Source organism: Mixophyes fleayi, chromosome 5 (genome assembly GCF_038048845.1).
Source record: "Mixophyes fleayi isolate aMixFle1 chromosome 5, aMixFle1.hap1, whole genome shotgun sequence".
In the NCBI taxonomy this organism is placed as follows: domain Eukaryota; kingdom Metazoa; phylum Chordata; class Amphibia; order Anura; family Limnodynastidae; genus Mixophyes; species Mixophyes fleayi.
Window position 1 is genome coordinate 108,786,166 of NC_134406.1, and position 17,474 is coordinate 108,803,639.

The following is a 17,474-nucleotide window of genomic DNA, read 5'->3' on the forward strand; positions in this document are numbered from 1 at the left end:
CAATATATAGAAAACAATATACACCAGTGGGGAGTGAAGGAGGATCCTTTGAATACTCCAAGACACTGGTGGTCGGTTTCCAACCATCCCTTGACACAGTTTAAATATTAACTCAAATAATTTAAATTACTTTCAAGGAGATTATCAATTATGCACTTAATCACTACATTTATTGTATATGTTAGGTGGGCATCTATGTAATAGGACAGTTAAAGTACCAAACAGCTAAATAGGTTGGAAGACTAAGATGTTTAAATTAGATGTTTAGAATTATTATTAATCATTGCTAATATTTAGAATTAGCAATGATGGAAGGGGCATAAAAGATTGTAAATCATTATGGTTTTCTAGAGAGAAAAAAAAGACTGTTTATAGCACAGTATAACACAGCCTGTAGATTATATGAGACAAATGCTTCAGCAACACTGTTCACTATAAATTGGTTGACCATACATATATGGAATTATGTACATGTTATGTTGTTTAATACATTAATTATATAGCTTAAATTACCAAAATGTTACAAATTACATTGTTTACTATTTTTCACTTAAAAAACAAAACAAAACAGAAAATAAGCAAAAAAAATTGTTTCAAAATGATGGACTAATTAATGAGGGTGTGTGTATTCATCTAACCAAGAAGTGTCATTTAGCTTTGAAAAAGTCCATACTGGCCAAATAATTGTGTCAAATAAAAAGAACTGAATACAGCTTCTTTCTCACGGAGGTTTCAGCATGCAATATTTATTTATAAATCGGGTTGGACATTAACACTATATTTTTGGATATAAATCAGTAATATTATAAAGGTGGCCACCAATCCGGGCAAGACTTTACTATTGTAAAGTAACAGCACAACAACACAACTACTGAATAAAGCTATACAGTGTATTGGAACATATTTCCTAGGAGTGGATAATTACTACTAGAGATGTTCACTGACCCCCGTGTTCTGGTTTTGGTTTTGGATCTGAATTAACTTCGTGTTTTGGTTTTGGCAAAACTGCCCTTGCATGTTTTGGTTTTGGTTTTGTATCCCGATTTTTTTTTCTAAAATACCTATTTTTTTTTTCTAAAATCACATGTCTTTGCTTTTTTTCCCCCTACATTATTATTAACCTCAATAACACTAATTTCAAGTCATTTGCAGTCAATTTTGACCACCTCACAGGTCACAATATTATTTTCATACACTTTCAAACAAAGACTGCAGGGACCTGGCTGGATGCTAAGCGACAGATCAATGACTCAAACACACGACAGTTCCTAGCACATCTAGGAAACATTGCCACACAGCAGTGGCAGAAAAGAAAAAAACTGGTGCAATTAACAATGTGACTGCAGATTTAGAAGACCAAGCCTGCCAGACCTATTATTTGTATTTCAGCAATGACAATTAGCAATGGAGCAATGGAGCTCTCCTGAATGTCATTGGAGACTTTGAAGAACACTGCTACCCTTCTTTTTCTATTATACCTATGACGCTGCCCAACTGCACTAGAGACTGCCAAGAACTGTGCTACCCCTTCTGTGTCCCAATGTGAAATGTCGCTGGATCGCTGTGGTGGACGGTACTTATAGAATCTGAAGCTTGCGAGATCCAAGATACGACGATGCAACAATGACGTTTTGCATCGTTTTCAACTCCGAGGGCGCGCGTAACTCGAATCTGCTAAGTTCGGGTGTGTTCAATTCTCTGGGAACTGAGCCTGAGCATCTCTAATTACTACCTATGTGAACATTTGAAGCCAATCATTGACTTGTTACCTTCTAATATTTATTTGGGATATTACTTGCCAAGAGTGAAAACATTTTTTTTATATGTTTACCTTTTGTATTTATTAATGAGATATTATGTTTTTATTGCCGGTATTAAACAAGAGGACCAATGGATTTATCCTCTAGTTGTGCCTTTTGGTGTTGTTCCTCAATGCATAATAAATGTTGGATTTGTCAAGTCAATTTATTGAGTTTAAATTCTACTACTTTTTTATTTATATGTGTTAATTTATGATATACTTATTATATGTTTCTTACTACAAAATTGTACATTAATTGAATACAATTTGTGGAGTACTTCCTAGCGCTGGTTACCTATTTACATTTTAATAAATGAATATATATATATAGAGTAGCACCTTATGTAAAAATTGTTTCTTTTTTTTTTTTTTTTAAATACAACAAATCTATGCTCCAAAATTACAGCAGAGGTGACCTCCACTACCTCTTATGTGGTGTAAAATTAGTTATGCAAAGAACAACAACAACAAGTGTAACAAAATTAGGGATGTTCAGTTTTTTTTAAAACTTTATCAATCCAAGTACTTTCCCGCATCCTCGGAACTGAAATTGAGGCAAAACGTCATCGGCGCATCGTCGGATCTCACGAGTTTTGGATACCATATGTAACTCTCTCCATCGAGATTCAGCGCCATTTCTCAGACAGACACAGGAGTGGTAGCAGCGTTCTTGGCAGTCTCCAGTGCCATTGAGCAGCATCATTGCTCACAACATAAACAGGGGGGGTGGCAGTGTTCTTGTCAGTCTCCAGTGACATAGCTGTGTATAATTGCTCACACAGAAACAGGAGGGCTGGCAGTGTTCTTGTCAGTCTCCAGTGACATAGTTGTGTATAATTGCTCACACAGAAACAGGAGGGGTGGCAGTGTTCTTATCAGTCTCCAGTGACATTGCTCTGTGCCATTGCTCATACAGAAACAGGAGGGTTGGCAGTGTTCTTGTCACTCTCCAATCTCCAGTCACATTGCTGAGTGCCATTGCTAACACAGAAACAGGGATAGCAAACAGTGTTCTTGTCACTCTCCAGTCTCTCCAGTCACATTGCTTAGTGCTATTGTTCAAATAGAAACAAGAGTGGCAGTGTTCTTGTCACTCTCCAGTCTCCAGTCACATTGCTGAGTGCTATTGCTAACACAGAAACAGGGGTAGAAGACAGTGTTCTTGTCTCTCCAGTCACATTGGCTGAAACTGTATTAAAATAATATTATGACCTGTGAGGTGCTCCAAATTGACCGTAAATGAATAAAAATTAGTGTTTTTGAAGTTAATAATAATGTATGAACAAAAAAGAGCCAAATTATGTGATTTTAGAATGTTTTAGTAATTTTTCAAAAAAATACAGATCCAAAACCAAAACACGTGAAGGCGGTTTTGCGAAAATCAAAACCAAAACACGAAGTTAATACAGATCCAAAACTAAAACCAAAACACGGGGGTCAGTGAACATCTATAAACACAATTTGTAAAAAGGAAAGGTTAGCAAAGACATTCACCTTTACCTTCCCCTGAACCATTCATAGGTTGGCTCCTACTGTCCCTAGAATGGACTATAGGAAAAGGTATAAAGACAGCTAAATAAAAAAGCAGAAAACTTTCATATAACAAGCATAAAAATAAAATGCTCTATGCAGCCACATACCAAATCTTTACTGTCTTAATTGGACAGGACCAAAGAAATTTATAAATATAATTTCAGTTAGTGACATCACTGGCTCTTTCCTTTTAGTTGCTTTCTGTCATTATTAATATTATTATGCTTTATTTATAAAGAACTAGTATATTACATGGCACTGTACATTGATACAAATAAATAACATACAATGACATGAAACAGAAGGTAATGATGGCCCTGCCCAATTGAACATGCAATCTAAGAGATATGGGGAACAAGTGATACGTAAAGTGTGTTGGATAAATGTGTGGCTGGTGAAGGACAGAAGCATCATTAGCCATATGTATGAAAGCAGCCATTGGTGTTTGTCATTTCTGTGCAGCTACAATTGGTGTGGTTTGATTAGAATGAGGAGAAACAGATGAAAGTGTAGACATAGAAGATGAAGAGTTATTCAGATTTGTAGAATTATTAAGACACTGACTGGCAAATACTACTATCCTTAACAGAACTTCTATTCTCTTGTTCTGGAGAAAGCTTTTGCTTTGTTCTACATGTGCAGATGGGGTTATCTGTCAGCTTGGAGTAGATGAATACTTGGTATTTTTCTTTGGCACAATTCTCCCTAGTGAAAGCAGAGTGTGGACACTTGGTCCACATGGTTGCAGAAGTTGGTGTGGTATCTGCTGCTACCAAGGAAATAGTGCAGATTACCAAAGAAGGAACAGAGATGGCAACAGTAATGACAGTCGAAACCTTTGGGTCCAGCATTCAAACTGTGATGGTATTAGAGCAGATATTCAAAACGAACCCTCTCTTTGCTGAGATGACACTCATTGGCACCACCTTGTAACTTCCCACTGTTTTCCACACATTCTTAACTGTTTTATATTTGTGAAAGATGATTATGTGGAAGGTGGGGCACAAAACTGATCTATCCAGCAGCCATCGCTAAATGCCATCTGCATGCCAATAAACCTGTCAATAAACCTTGTAGATTTAAAGCTTTTACACAATCCAGAGCAACCACTCATGCAAGATAGTGAAACATCACCATCCTAAGTGATGGCTACTTTCTTTAAAGTCTAAGGGCTAGATTTACTAAGCTGCGGGTTTGAAGAACTGGGGATGTTGCCTATAGCAACCAATCAGATTTTAGCTTTCATTTATTTAGTACCTTCAACAAACTGACAGATAGAATCTGATTGGTTGCTAAAGGCAACATCCCCACTTTTTCAAACCCGCAGCTTAGTAAATCTAGCCCTAAAACTGACAGCATGTCAAGTAAATATAGTAAAGCATAAGTACATCAGTTATTACAGTTATATTTTTAGATCAATAATACAGTCTTTCATAAAATTAAAAAGGTGGCTATACTAGTTCTTTTATGGAAGTTTAGCATGAAAAAAAGTGAAAGCCTGATCTTTAATATTCTCTATTTAAAACTATAAAGTATAGTTTTTATTTTATCTTTAGTATCCCTTTACATGTTTGTTCAAGCAATGCTGCCTATCTTAGTATGGTGAGTGAGATTATTGTGAGGAAACCTTTAAATAGTATTTAGTGTGAACAGTGACAATTTCTAACATTTTTTCTTTTTTCCCCCCAGCATCTTATTTGCAGATATAGTTGGTTTCACCAGCTTGGCATCCCAGTGTACAGCGCAAGAGCTGGTTAAGCTGTTAAATGAACTGTTTGGAAAGTTTGATGAACTGGCAACAGTAGGTTTCAAATTTCTATTTTATTTGTTTTAACTGCCGTTGCTTAAAATACTGCTTGCTTAGGCTATGTATTAAATTAATCATAAGATATGCAATTCTTGACTGTCTTTATTACATATACCACTATTAGATGTGACACATTTGTGTGTTTCAATTCTTTATTACTTTGCCAAAGTGGACCTTGAAATGCGCTCTTCTGCAGACAGACAACTGAGAGATGTAAAATAAGTCCCCTTTAAGGTATAGGATGAGACCCAATTTTTACCAACTTATACATGGGGGAAAAATGAATATCTTATGTGAAGAGAAAGACACTGGACACCCTCTTGATAGGGAAGGAATGCCCCGACAAAATGTTCCTTCCCATTATCACTTTTAAATAATATTGTCCTGCTATGCAAAATCTCATGGTTTCATGTGGGTACAAAAGAAGGAATTCTAATATGCCTAATTCCCAATAAACAAGGAACTTCCCCAATTTAAAGATAGTGAAAGCGTTTTCATCCCTGAAAACACTTGCCTCCTTAGCCCATAAATCCATGCACTTACACTTGAAAACTAGTACATTTGCACCTTAGAGTCTACATACAATGCATCATAGGTTATAAAGTCAACTGGGTTAGGAACAATCTAGAACATCTCGTAACACATGATGCAGTTTTGCAGTTCCTAAGTTAGCCTTTCATAGCCTCATTGCAGACTTCAGTCACTATCCACAGACTCCAGAAATCGTGTATAGACTCCTGCCGCATTGTACTAAAACCAGTCACATTTAACCCCAAAACTTATTGCACAGCCCATCAGCCATATTCCACAGGCCACCTTCCACACACCAAAGATCCTCAATTACATCAGCCACTGTGAGCAGAAAAATAGACACTTTCCGCACATCAACTTCATTGTTTGATAAATATAGAAACAATAATTTTCCCAGAATATGCACAAAAATATGCCTTCATTGTTGACTGTTATTTTAATGTGAGTCAGTAATGCAGATTAACAAATATGTCTCTTTTATATGTCAACTATATTTGTACTATTTAAGATAAGATTGATTTACTCATACTATTTTTGTATTTGACTCGTGATCCAAATCATTTTGTTACAATGTTTGAAATCAACAGTGAAACAAGTTAGGCAAAAGAAAAAAATTATATAAAAGCTTAAGGTGCAAACTGATTATTAGGAAATAAAACGTTGGACAGCTGACAGCCCTTAATTATTGAAAATCTCTTTTTTTCCACTATTTATTTAACTTAGGGGGCAGATTTTCCTAAAGTGTAGTTTTACAAAATAATCTCATTGCCTTGTATGTGTTGGTTATTTAGGAAAATCGTGTTAAAAATCATTTATATACTGACATAAAGGGGGGAATTCAATTCCCCCCGTAATAACGGTAATTACGCGCACTATTACTGTAATAACGGTAATAGTTTTAGTGCGGCGGTACTTCGGGGGGAATTGAATTCCCCCCAAAAGATCTAAAAATCATGAACCAAGATAAGGTTTTATTCAGAGATGCCAAATCTATAATATATTAACATATTATATGTAACTGGGAAACCACAGAGTCAAATTTTAAACATAGTGGCACATGTGAATAGCAAAATGATTAAAAATCACAAAAAATGTGAATTACTTGTCACTATCTAACCTTTTTATTTGAAAATCATGTGATTTGTAAAGATCTAATTTGATTAAATTTAATTTAAAAAAAATGATTTTACCAGCAATGTTTTTTCCAAGTTCTTGGAGCTTTTTCCCCATTAATTTTGATAGTACATTAATTTTAATGGTGTTGTTAGTTTTGTGCTACAGAAACCTTATTGAAGTAGACTGCCCTTTTAAAAGGAATGGGAGCATTTAAATGAATGGGAAAAAGTCAATCTACATAGCTATGCATTGCAAGACAAACAGACTAGTATGGAATATTTGGATATGTGATATAGTTGTCCTGCATTTTGTTTCCCACATGCCTGGAGCATCCTAGTAGCTTTAATTTGTTTTTGAATTTTTACATAAATAGAGTTAAGCAAGTCTTTAATTATTGGTCTCTATTACTGTGGAAATAAAACAGTTAATGCTGACTACAACAAAATTATTAATGCAAGGAATCCTCTAGACTCCCCTTCACTGTCAGCCAATCACAAGAGTGGGAATATGCTCATAAGATATCCTGCTTTGACCATTTATTGGTGGTCAGCACTAGTATGTTTTTTTTTTATACATGGGGATTATTTACGGATTAAGAATGAAGATTTAATTTTATATTTAATAAACTGGTGAACAATGTTTCTGGTGAGTCTTTTATTGAAGTTGCTAAGTATGTGCTAATTATGTCTCATTGTTATATTCTATATATAGGATAACCTGATATAACATACAATAATAGTATAACAATACCATGTGAGCGCTGGCCATTTTCTTGTAGTACAGGATGCACAGTGGGGATCTGAAAGGTTAGCCTTTGTTCCTGGGAGTTGGGGAGATATCACAATATTCTGGGAGTCTCCCGGATGTTCCAGTAGAAAAAGCAACTTTTGAAATATTTGAATGTTTGTTCTCTAAGAACTCTGTCCTTTCTTTCCTTTTAGCTGAATATAGTCAGCTCTTAAAATCTTTCCTGATATGCAGCTCATGCACAATTCTAGTAGCTCTTGTCTGAATTTTTTTTAAAGAATGTATTTTTGGAGATAGAGGGCCTGATGTTAGGTTGGGCATAATTTACGCTTAAAAAGCTGAGTATTTATTCTCATATCTGTAGACATCTTGCCAGCTATTCACCTGTATCATATACGCTAGATTTACATCAGGCATACATACGTATGCACATAGCCTGGTCATAAGCACAAGAAAACTTTGTTAACATTTGTTATAATTAGTAAAAAATACATTTGCTTTTAGACTTGATATAATGCAGCAGATATAATACTTCTTGTGTACCAATGAAAGTAAAAAATGTTTTAAAAGGATATGTCCACAAAATCCTATAATATATGCACGATCAATCAAGAAAGCACCTATCAGTTCAGAGATGAATTCACAATCATCCAATCAGAAGTGGCTAGCTAGTATCATCATCAGTGTATATTTTCACATTTCCTTTAGCAGGTACATAAGATATGGCTCCTGACAGGCATATACTGTATGTGCCTCCATGCTGATCTGCCTCAGGCACATTTGCACGATCATGCCCTTACTGCACTTGATCTACATTAGATAGCCCCTTCCCTTCTCTGTTTTACCACTACAGTCCTAAGGAGGAGCAAATGTCAGATGCGCACAACTCTGTATGTAAATACGCTCTCTTTGTGAGCTTGCACAGCTCAAATATTTTTAATCTACTCTATGCAAATAGATGTATGTCCATCTTGCAAGAATACTTGTACATATATATATTACGCCAGTCTCCTCCTGCACATTCTTCAGCAGATGTTAATGCATTATTAACGCCCCACACTCCTGCACAGTCTCTTAAAAACTGCAAAACTGATGCTGTCCTATTACATAACAACTGCTGGGAGCAGTAGTTCCACAGGCATAGACCACACCACAGGTTGCATCACACAGGCTTTTATCTCTTTATTCAGCTCACTCACTTGCAGGCATGCAGGCTGCCATAGATCCTTAATGACCTCCATCCCAATGTCCATGGACTGTCTGCCTTCATGAGGCACTACATCCCCTCATCCATGGAGTCCTTTGCATACAGTCTCCTCCCTCACGGTATGGGGGTCTTTCCAAAGGGGCTACCTCATGGGGTTGTGAGGGGACGTTCTGGAGGCCATAGTTGCAATTACAGTCAGTTCTTTCTGCCCGGGCTAGCTGGTGGGTACGGGCACCCAATACTAGAGGACCCGTCCCCCCAAATATACGGGTGTTTAACACTGTCACATGTGGGCAGACTCTAGTGCAGTGGTGTGTTGCAGTGCAAATGAAATATTGGGTGCCAGGCTATCTTAGTTCAAAAACAGAATAATGCTTTATTAAACTCGTCTGCTCCTCCTGGACAAAAGAGCATAACGGTTGCAGGTTATATGACCACTTTAACTCTTCCAGCACACAATTTGCAGCAATAAAATATTTCTGACAGTTCAAGCCCCCGATGTTGTGGGGACAGTCATTAGACAGCATAGTAGAGCTAATTATTTTCACTGTCAGACAGTAGGCATGGTCCAGAAGTTCTTGCACTACGCTCGTACACACCATCCCCTCCATCAGGGACCTTCTTTTCCAACTTTTAGCTACGCTGCTCTCACACAGTGACCCCCCCTCAAGGTATGGGGGTACTTTCAAAGGGGCTTCTACTGATACTGTATGGAGCAATTCTCTCTATCCAGGGACCTCCCTTCATTCCTTTGCTGAGGCTGCGTTTAACTATTTGGGAAACACTTTCTGAATATTTTACAGATGTTACAAATTCCGATTGTCAGAGATTTCCAGCCTCTTTATTGGCCCTCACTGGACTCTTAGACATTTTAGAAAGTCGTGATTTACATTGGGCAGCAATTAAGTGTGGGGGCTATCTGTAATGTCTGCTATATGGCAAGTTACTATTATCTCCTTGTAGGCATTATAGTAATCAGAATTTTTACGTCGGCCTAACTGATATCGGCATTATAGCTACAGAAATATTGAATCCCACTGGTAGGAAGAGGCTCTCCAGACTTTTCTTACACTCTGCCTTTTCCCCTGTAATGCCAACACTGTGTCTGCTGTGAAAGAGGTTGCTTCTGAAGTACCTCTGAAGATGAGGATCGCCCTTGCTGGTTACTTGTTCTGAATCATTCAGTAGTTGGGGCTGTATTTCAGCCCTCGTGGAAATTGCCATGCTCCCACACCCAAACATTCTAGTGCAACCCAAGCTCTGGTGATTTCCCCTGTTAATTTGGGGCTTTTAACACCACTTATTTTGAGTCCTTTATAAACCTCATTGTGCACCCCCATTATTCTATTGGGCTCTAGACCCCCTAATTGAGTGATTATTTAAAGACTCTGATGCCCACATGACCTAGTCATAGCCAATGCCTACTGTGGATGACCCAGCTGCCACTGTCACTGGCTCCCTGTTGTAATGAGGCACAAGCTTCATTGCACTAAGACACCCCCTCAGTGATCACACCTGTCATCACCAGGGGTGGGCCTAAGCCCAATAACACTATATGCATTACACTGATTCTAATACTTCTTTGTATAGAACCAAGTATTATACTGGCTCTTCTCACTGCTTGATTTTACTGCTTGCTTAACCTCATATTGCCTAAAAAAAATTACTCCTAGGTCCATTATCTCTGTATTTGTCGAAATTACATCATTATGCATTATGTATTATCAGATTGTAGTATTGCATATGTATTATTTTCCATTTTTATTAAATTACATTTAAGAGTCCACATTCCTCTATCATTTCTAAATATAATTTCCAAAAGACATACCTTCCATTGTAGATCATTATTAATATCAATAATTATTAAACAGTGCTTCAAATGTTGGGTATTATGACACAAATTAAAAGACATGAAACAAAAGGTAAATATGGCCTGCCCAATAAGCTTTCAATCTAAGAGGTGTTGGGAACACTTGATACATAAAGTAGTGGTTTACCAATTGAAGGTGTGAATGGATAAAAATGTGTTTGAATAATACAAGGCAGTAATGTTATTAGACACCAAAAATAAAGCTATTGGCAATTGACATTACTGTGTAGCTAACGCTATTGTAGCACTGTTGGAACAAGGAGAGACCGCTGAAGGAGCAAACACAAAACTAGAAACAGTCATTGCAGAAATCTTAAAACAGTCAGCTGCTCTTAAACATAACTGTCTTTCACCATTTATCCTAACCAAACCCCCGTCCTGTTCTGGCCCTAAATATGGCCTTCACTTTCATCCTGCATGAGCCATTCACCAGCTTAGAGTAGCTGTGTGCCTGGTGTTCTTTTTTTAAATTATGATACTTACTGTTGAAAACAAAGCTAGTACAGGTGAGCCCTCACAAACAGGCAGAGGAGAAAATCAAAGAAGTAACAGAGAAGGCAGCAGCAATAAAAATTGACAGCAATGACAGTTGAACACTGTGGATCCAGCAGCTGAACTGACATGGTATTCAGTAGATCTTAACACTTTGCAGAACTACCATGTAATTTCGCACTGCCTTCAGACATTTTGAATGGCTTTATAATTTTTGGAAAATATGCCCCAAATATATATTGTGTCACTAATTACAATGTGACTAATTCATTTATTGAAAAAAACAGTACTGATGACTTATCCCTAAAATACCCCACTGATTACTACTCATTCATCGGAGCTTACGTCATTAGCCAAAACACTCTGTCTCCTGTTCTTTAAACAAACCTTTATATATTTCACTGTATTTGAGCAAAGTCCAAGGATTTTTCGTTTGTGAATTAATTTATTGTAGGATACTGTATCAAATGGATTGTATCAAATATATTTTTAATATAAAAATAGGTTATATCCACTGCCCATTTTAGTAAAAAAAAACAATATCCTTTGGATATGACATGATAACAAGTAAATTTGTGTGCAATGTCCCATCGGAGCCTGCATGATGAGGCTCTGCATGATGTTACAATACTAAAACATTTCTGATTTTTGCTCACAACTCATAGAGTTTTACTTATCACTATTATGCACTATTAGATGAAGTATTCAACTGAACTAATTGCAAAACAAACATGTGGAATGTATTTTTATATGTACATGAATGAACTTGACTGAATGGCAATTCTAAATGTGCAAAATAGAGCATTACAAAGTGGTAAAAAATTTGTGTAAAAGCCAAATCCAGCATAAAATATGGCAAAATTGCGATCGAAGCAAAAATTTAATTTCTCAGGAAATAAAGTTCTAGCCTAATTGAGGTCATTAAGAAAGAAAACAAGAACACATTTTTCTAATGGATTTCAAAAGATAAAATCTAACAAAAATAATTCCCAGCTCCAATTTGGTAGACTTGTATAGTTAACTAATATTGCTAGTAGAGAGTTATATGTGATCTCTGATCTTAAAATTCTATGCTTTTAATCTGCGTTTTTTTGAGTTGTTGAGTACTATGTAGTGAAAGTTACTACTTTTCAAATTTGAGAGAGATGAGCTTCAGATGATGTAGAGAAAGAATGTATGCTGTAGACACAGTGAAAGGGAGAGGTTCCATTGAAGAAATAAAATGATTCTGACCTTTCAGTCTAACGCTCTTCATTACTGTTCTAAGAGTTTATTTGCTCTCTCAGTTTGTCTCTTAGTTTCAGCATATGAATATAAAAAATGCAAATGTAATTCCTAATAATTTATAGAACTCTTTAAAAAGCAAAAATATAAATAAAACTTATTTTTATAAACAAAAATAATATGGGTAAGAATAACTTTGGGCTTGACGGGGTTAAAATGTTGGTCTGTAAATAAGAAAATTAAACAAGCTATTTTGCTGAAACAGTCAACTATATAACCCAAATCACAGAACATTCTTGAGAAATCGGAAAATCAGATACAAACTTCAAATTGAAATGTTAGTACCTGGCCCAACTGGAACGGTTATTTGGTGCAGAGTGCCAGCATGAAGTGTTCTGGAGGTCTTTGATCCAGTGCAGAGAAAATGAGATACCTTATTTTTTTTACATCTTTTACAAATGTTGAAAGCCAAACACGCCTGGAGAGATTACGAGAAATCTTGTGATAACCTGGATGACCAGCAAAATATAATTGTGAGATTCTCAGAGAAGCACTTTCCAATAGAGTTCTTGACCAAAAAGATAACTAAATATAAGATAAATCCGAAAAAGCACTTAAAATGATCAAGCTAGCAATGCTCCTGAGGAACTGGAGAGATATTGAGATTCTGAGGTCAATGAGTTATCATTTGGCACAGTTCCAAACCATGTGTCAATTGTGTGAGTTGGCTTGGTTGGTCTTAATTTGCTGAAAAAGGAAGTAATTGGTGCCATTCCTCAATTCACTCACAACAGATTAATATTTGTAAGTGTATCATAAATACAGCTACAGAGCTACACAGTTCTAGAAATTGAGCTGGAATTTTTTAATAGACACAATAATATGGTGTAATCTGAGAATTTCTGGCAACAAATACAATTGTGATTACATATGTTTTTTGGCAAAATAAAACCTTGTTTAATTATGATATCACATATAGTCAAAACAAGCCCGTAAGCTTCCTGACAAGCTTCAGACAATATAAAAAATTTAAGCAGGATTTGTTGTGGGACACAATAGATAAAAAACAATTGAAAGTAGTTTGCAGATATTTCTTTTTGTATACATTTAATTGCTATAAAAATATAAAACTAAAAACAATCTACACCTCAGTAATAATATATATTTGTTAAGTTTGTAAATGTCTGTTAATTTATATGTATTATTATTATTATTATTATTATCATCATCATTTTAATGGCTTATATTTACACAATACAGAACTAAATATCATGTTAATGTGAGTTACTCTTATAATAACCACAATTGTAATTTTTAACAGGAAAATCACTGCAGAAGAATAAAGATTCTTGGAGACTGTTACTACTGTGTATCGGGATTAACGCAGCCCAAAACAGATCATGCACATTGCTGTGTTGAAATGGGATTGGACATGATTGACACCATTACGTAAGTAACACTTACAGAAATGTGTTGTTAAACACATCTCCTTACCACGTAGCAGGCCCGATTTTTAAATGGTAGAGTTCTGATTTCCTTGCCTGAAATATTCTAGGCTTTGGAACTTTGGACAGAGCCTTGGATAGATTTGGCATGACCTTTGTAAATTAGATGTAGTTTAAAGAGCCCAGACTGCCAAATTAGGAATATTGGGAGTAATGCATGATCTATTTATATGTACTGTAAGTACAGATTGTACACTTTAGTGCTACTGTAGAACCATGCGTTTGCATTGATAGATAAGGCTTAAAGTGATTCTATATATGATTGTTGCACTACATAATAAATGGGCACCTTTTTGCAGAGCTAGGTTTTCCACGTCAGCCATTGAAAAACACTCCCTCATTGCCCTAGCATGTCTAGGTTCACCAGTAGGCATATCTAGTGCTGTTCAGGGACGTGTTCAGAAAAACTTAGTGGAAGCTAAAGTAGTGTGTACAACATTCCACCAGTTTACAATAAAAGTTATGGCAAAGTTGGTGATAACAAAACAGTACATCCGGAAAACTTGTCACAATGGAAGGTATAAACAGAGCACATCAAAAATATAAGCTGTATTGTTGCAATAAATATTTTATCTTATTGATAGAGCTTGACATTCTTTCATTCTCAAAACTATCTCTTGTAATAATTTATTTAAAATAAATAAATAAATAGAAAATATATATAAGAACAAAGACAAATTACTTGTATTGCAAGTCTTGGGGCTAGATTTGCTAAACTGTGGGTTTGAAAAAGTGGGGATGTTGCCTATAGCAACCAATCAGATTCTAGCCATCATTTTGTAGAATGTACTAAATAAATGAAAGCTAGAATCTGATTGGTTGCTATAGGCAACATCCCCACTTTTTCAAACCCGCAGCTTAGTAAATCTAGCCCTTGGTCTTGTGCTGATTGAGTAACGAGGATCCTCATTCTTCTTGCTGTTCCCTGATAAATGAGCATACTGGATATAGTGTCTGTGCTCGAACTCACATGCACATACACAAGCTGGCATTTTATGAGGCACAGCAGGGAGCCACTTTGACGAGAGTCCAGGGGTTATCCAGACAATCTCAAAGTCTTCCGGATATTTGGGAGATCAGGCATCTATGGTTTAAATTCCTGCACATCTTTGTCTCAGTTTAAAATGGCTGTCTTGGTAATCCTATTCTCAGGAATTATTCCAATTTTTATACAGCAGTCTTAGCTTTATTAAAGCTCAGTACAAGGTAAGGACCCTGTAGGACTGGGTTGGAGAATGCTTAGATAACACATCAAATACGCAGTTGGCAAACTCGCTTCAAAATATCTATTCAAGCAAGATCTTAACAAGGGTATTTATTGTTTTTCAAACTTGTGTGTGTTCTTTAGAATTCACGTGATGTACATTCTCAGGGAGGTCAACATACAATGTGAACAGATTGGCGCTACAATGGAATTGTTGCTTGTGATCATTTAATAATATATGACTATATTTTTCTACATGGAGAAACACTGTTCATTAAATGTACATTGTTGGTAAGAGGAAGATGCCTATTGCTGGCACATAATACATACCATTTGTTATAACATTTTGCTGTGCAGAACATTATAACATATTGGAATACAAAACACTATCATCGCATTTTCTCATTACATTTTCATTATAGCAAACATTTACTCAGCTTAAACTAGTATTTTTTTATCTCTTTACAGTGGCTCAAGGTCACACTGTACAGTACATTAAACAAGAAAACAAACAATTTCATAATGTTTATATATACAATCAGGGCCGCCATCAGGGGGGTACGAGGGGTACTGTTGTACCGGGCCCGGGCTCACCAGGGGGCCCGGTACAACAGCACAACATATGTTCTGTCATGGGCAGAGCACATGATTGCAGGGGGACTGATTCCTCCACCCCTGCGATCGCTTCCTGGTGCCTGGCTGTCACGGTGACAGTGGAGACCAGCGGCGGGCCCCCAGGTAAGTATATGTTGCTGTTACTCCGGGCCCCCCCTTCCCCGATGATCGCCCCGATCATCGGGGAAGGGGGGGCCCAGGGGACACGGGGGGCCCGTACTGGGCATGATTATTTCTAAAGGCGGCCCTGTATACAATAATCTGCATACAATAAATATTGTAAGTAAATTGTGTCACATTTTGTATATTTCAAGACCATAATCAAACATGTTACGTTTTTATAACAACAAACAAATAATACAACAAAAGAGAAACTACATGTAGGTGATTTTACTTAAATGGATGCAAACATTCTTCCACCAACCATTTATTTGTAAAACAATTGCACTAAACAGCTTATCACTAATGCATCAATGTAATTGATTCAAATTAAGGAGCATAGACCTCTAGGTAATGCCAGCCCTTTGAGTCAATGTTTAACACACTGCGTTTGTGAAGCCTAACACAAGCTTTTGCTAACACAGAATACCTGCCTGCAGACACCCTGTTTTCTTCTAGAACTCCTTAATGCAGAATAAGGTGTTGTGGTTATCACATGAAGTTTTCTTTTCAATTTCTACATCTCTAGCTGTTTTTAACCAGTACAAATGGTGTGGTATATACCAAAAAAAAAAAATCACAATATACATATTTTAAGTACTATTTGGCTTTCTTATGCTCAAATGTTTATTATAAGGAGTCATTTTTACCCTTGATGGCCCTGATATGCTATAAAGAAAATCCCCTACAAATTAAGTTTACTCACATATACAATTTTCTCAGAGATTTTACACTAAACAAATGGTTAGACCATAATAGTTTTCTGAGAAAAAACCTTTTCTCAGTTGTATTCCAATAACAAAACTATTTTAGCTCTACTTCCACATTGTTAATGAAATGTATTTTTTTTGTAAAAAAACTCCTCTTAAATTGATCATCAGTTTTGTATCTAAAACTGTAATTAAATATAATGAACAAATAGAGTTCATTTTGCCAATAGTTCTCCATATTAAAGCATACCTATGAAAAATTAGTGTGTTTTTAACATAAAATACTGTTGTAGCTAATAATTGTTGATATATACCATTTATCCTTGGTTTGTGTCTTCAGGCTGCTATTAAAGATTTAAAATTATGCACAGTGCCAACTACAGTCACATGATGTATAATGTACTGAGCACAGAGGCTTTAGAACACAATAAGATCTGCATGTCTGTCTGCTCTCTGTGAAGTCTTCCTTTCCTAGAAGGACATCTAATAAAATTGATCAGATGCATGTTCAAAATGTACTTAATTTGCTATTTAAAGAAAAAAAACTTTTATGTGGCATTATTTGCACCATTTTAAATGATCTTTCTAGTAGCCATTGTGCCATTTGAATTTGATTCAAAAGCACTAATAGCTTTTTGAGCTGTAGAAATCAAACCTATTGAAATTGGCTGATAACATGGCATACCTCAGATGCTAGAGACTTTAGGCAAGACAAAGAAGCAATGCATATAGGACAAAGATTGTAAGGAAAACTGAAACAATGCTCAGTCAAGGTGTATCCAAGTGTCAAGTATAAATCAACAGTTTAACTATGAACAAACACAGAGAGAAAACTAAAATCTGGCATTTAGACAAGGGCTAGAGTTATAGTAAATTGCAATATTCCATATAAAACAGAATGCTGCCACCTCCTGGAGACATCAAAGAATGCAAGAGCCTAGACACCTATAATA

The 17,474-nt window shown here is 36.1% G+C and overlaps 1 protein-coding gene across 1 annotated transcript in view; it reads left to right on the top strand.

Annotated features, from left to right (window-relative positions):
* ADCY1 (adenylate cyclase 1) overlaps nt 1–17,474 on the top strand; it is a 255,805-nt gene that overhangs the window by 121,280 nt on the left and 117,051 nt on the right. Inside the window, exons 4-5 of the mRNA XM_075212665.1 lie at nt 5,024–5,135; nt 13,650–13,777. Coding sequence (XP_075068766.1) covers nt 5,024–5,135; nt 13,650–13,777 — 240 coding nt within the window. The remainder of the gene's footprint in view (nt 1–5,023; nt 5,136–13,649; nt 13,778–17,474) is intronic.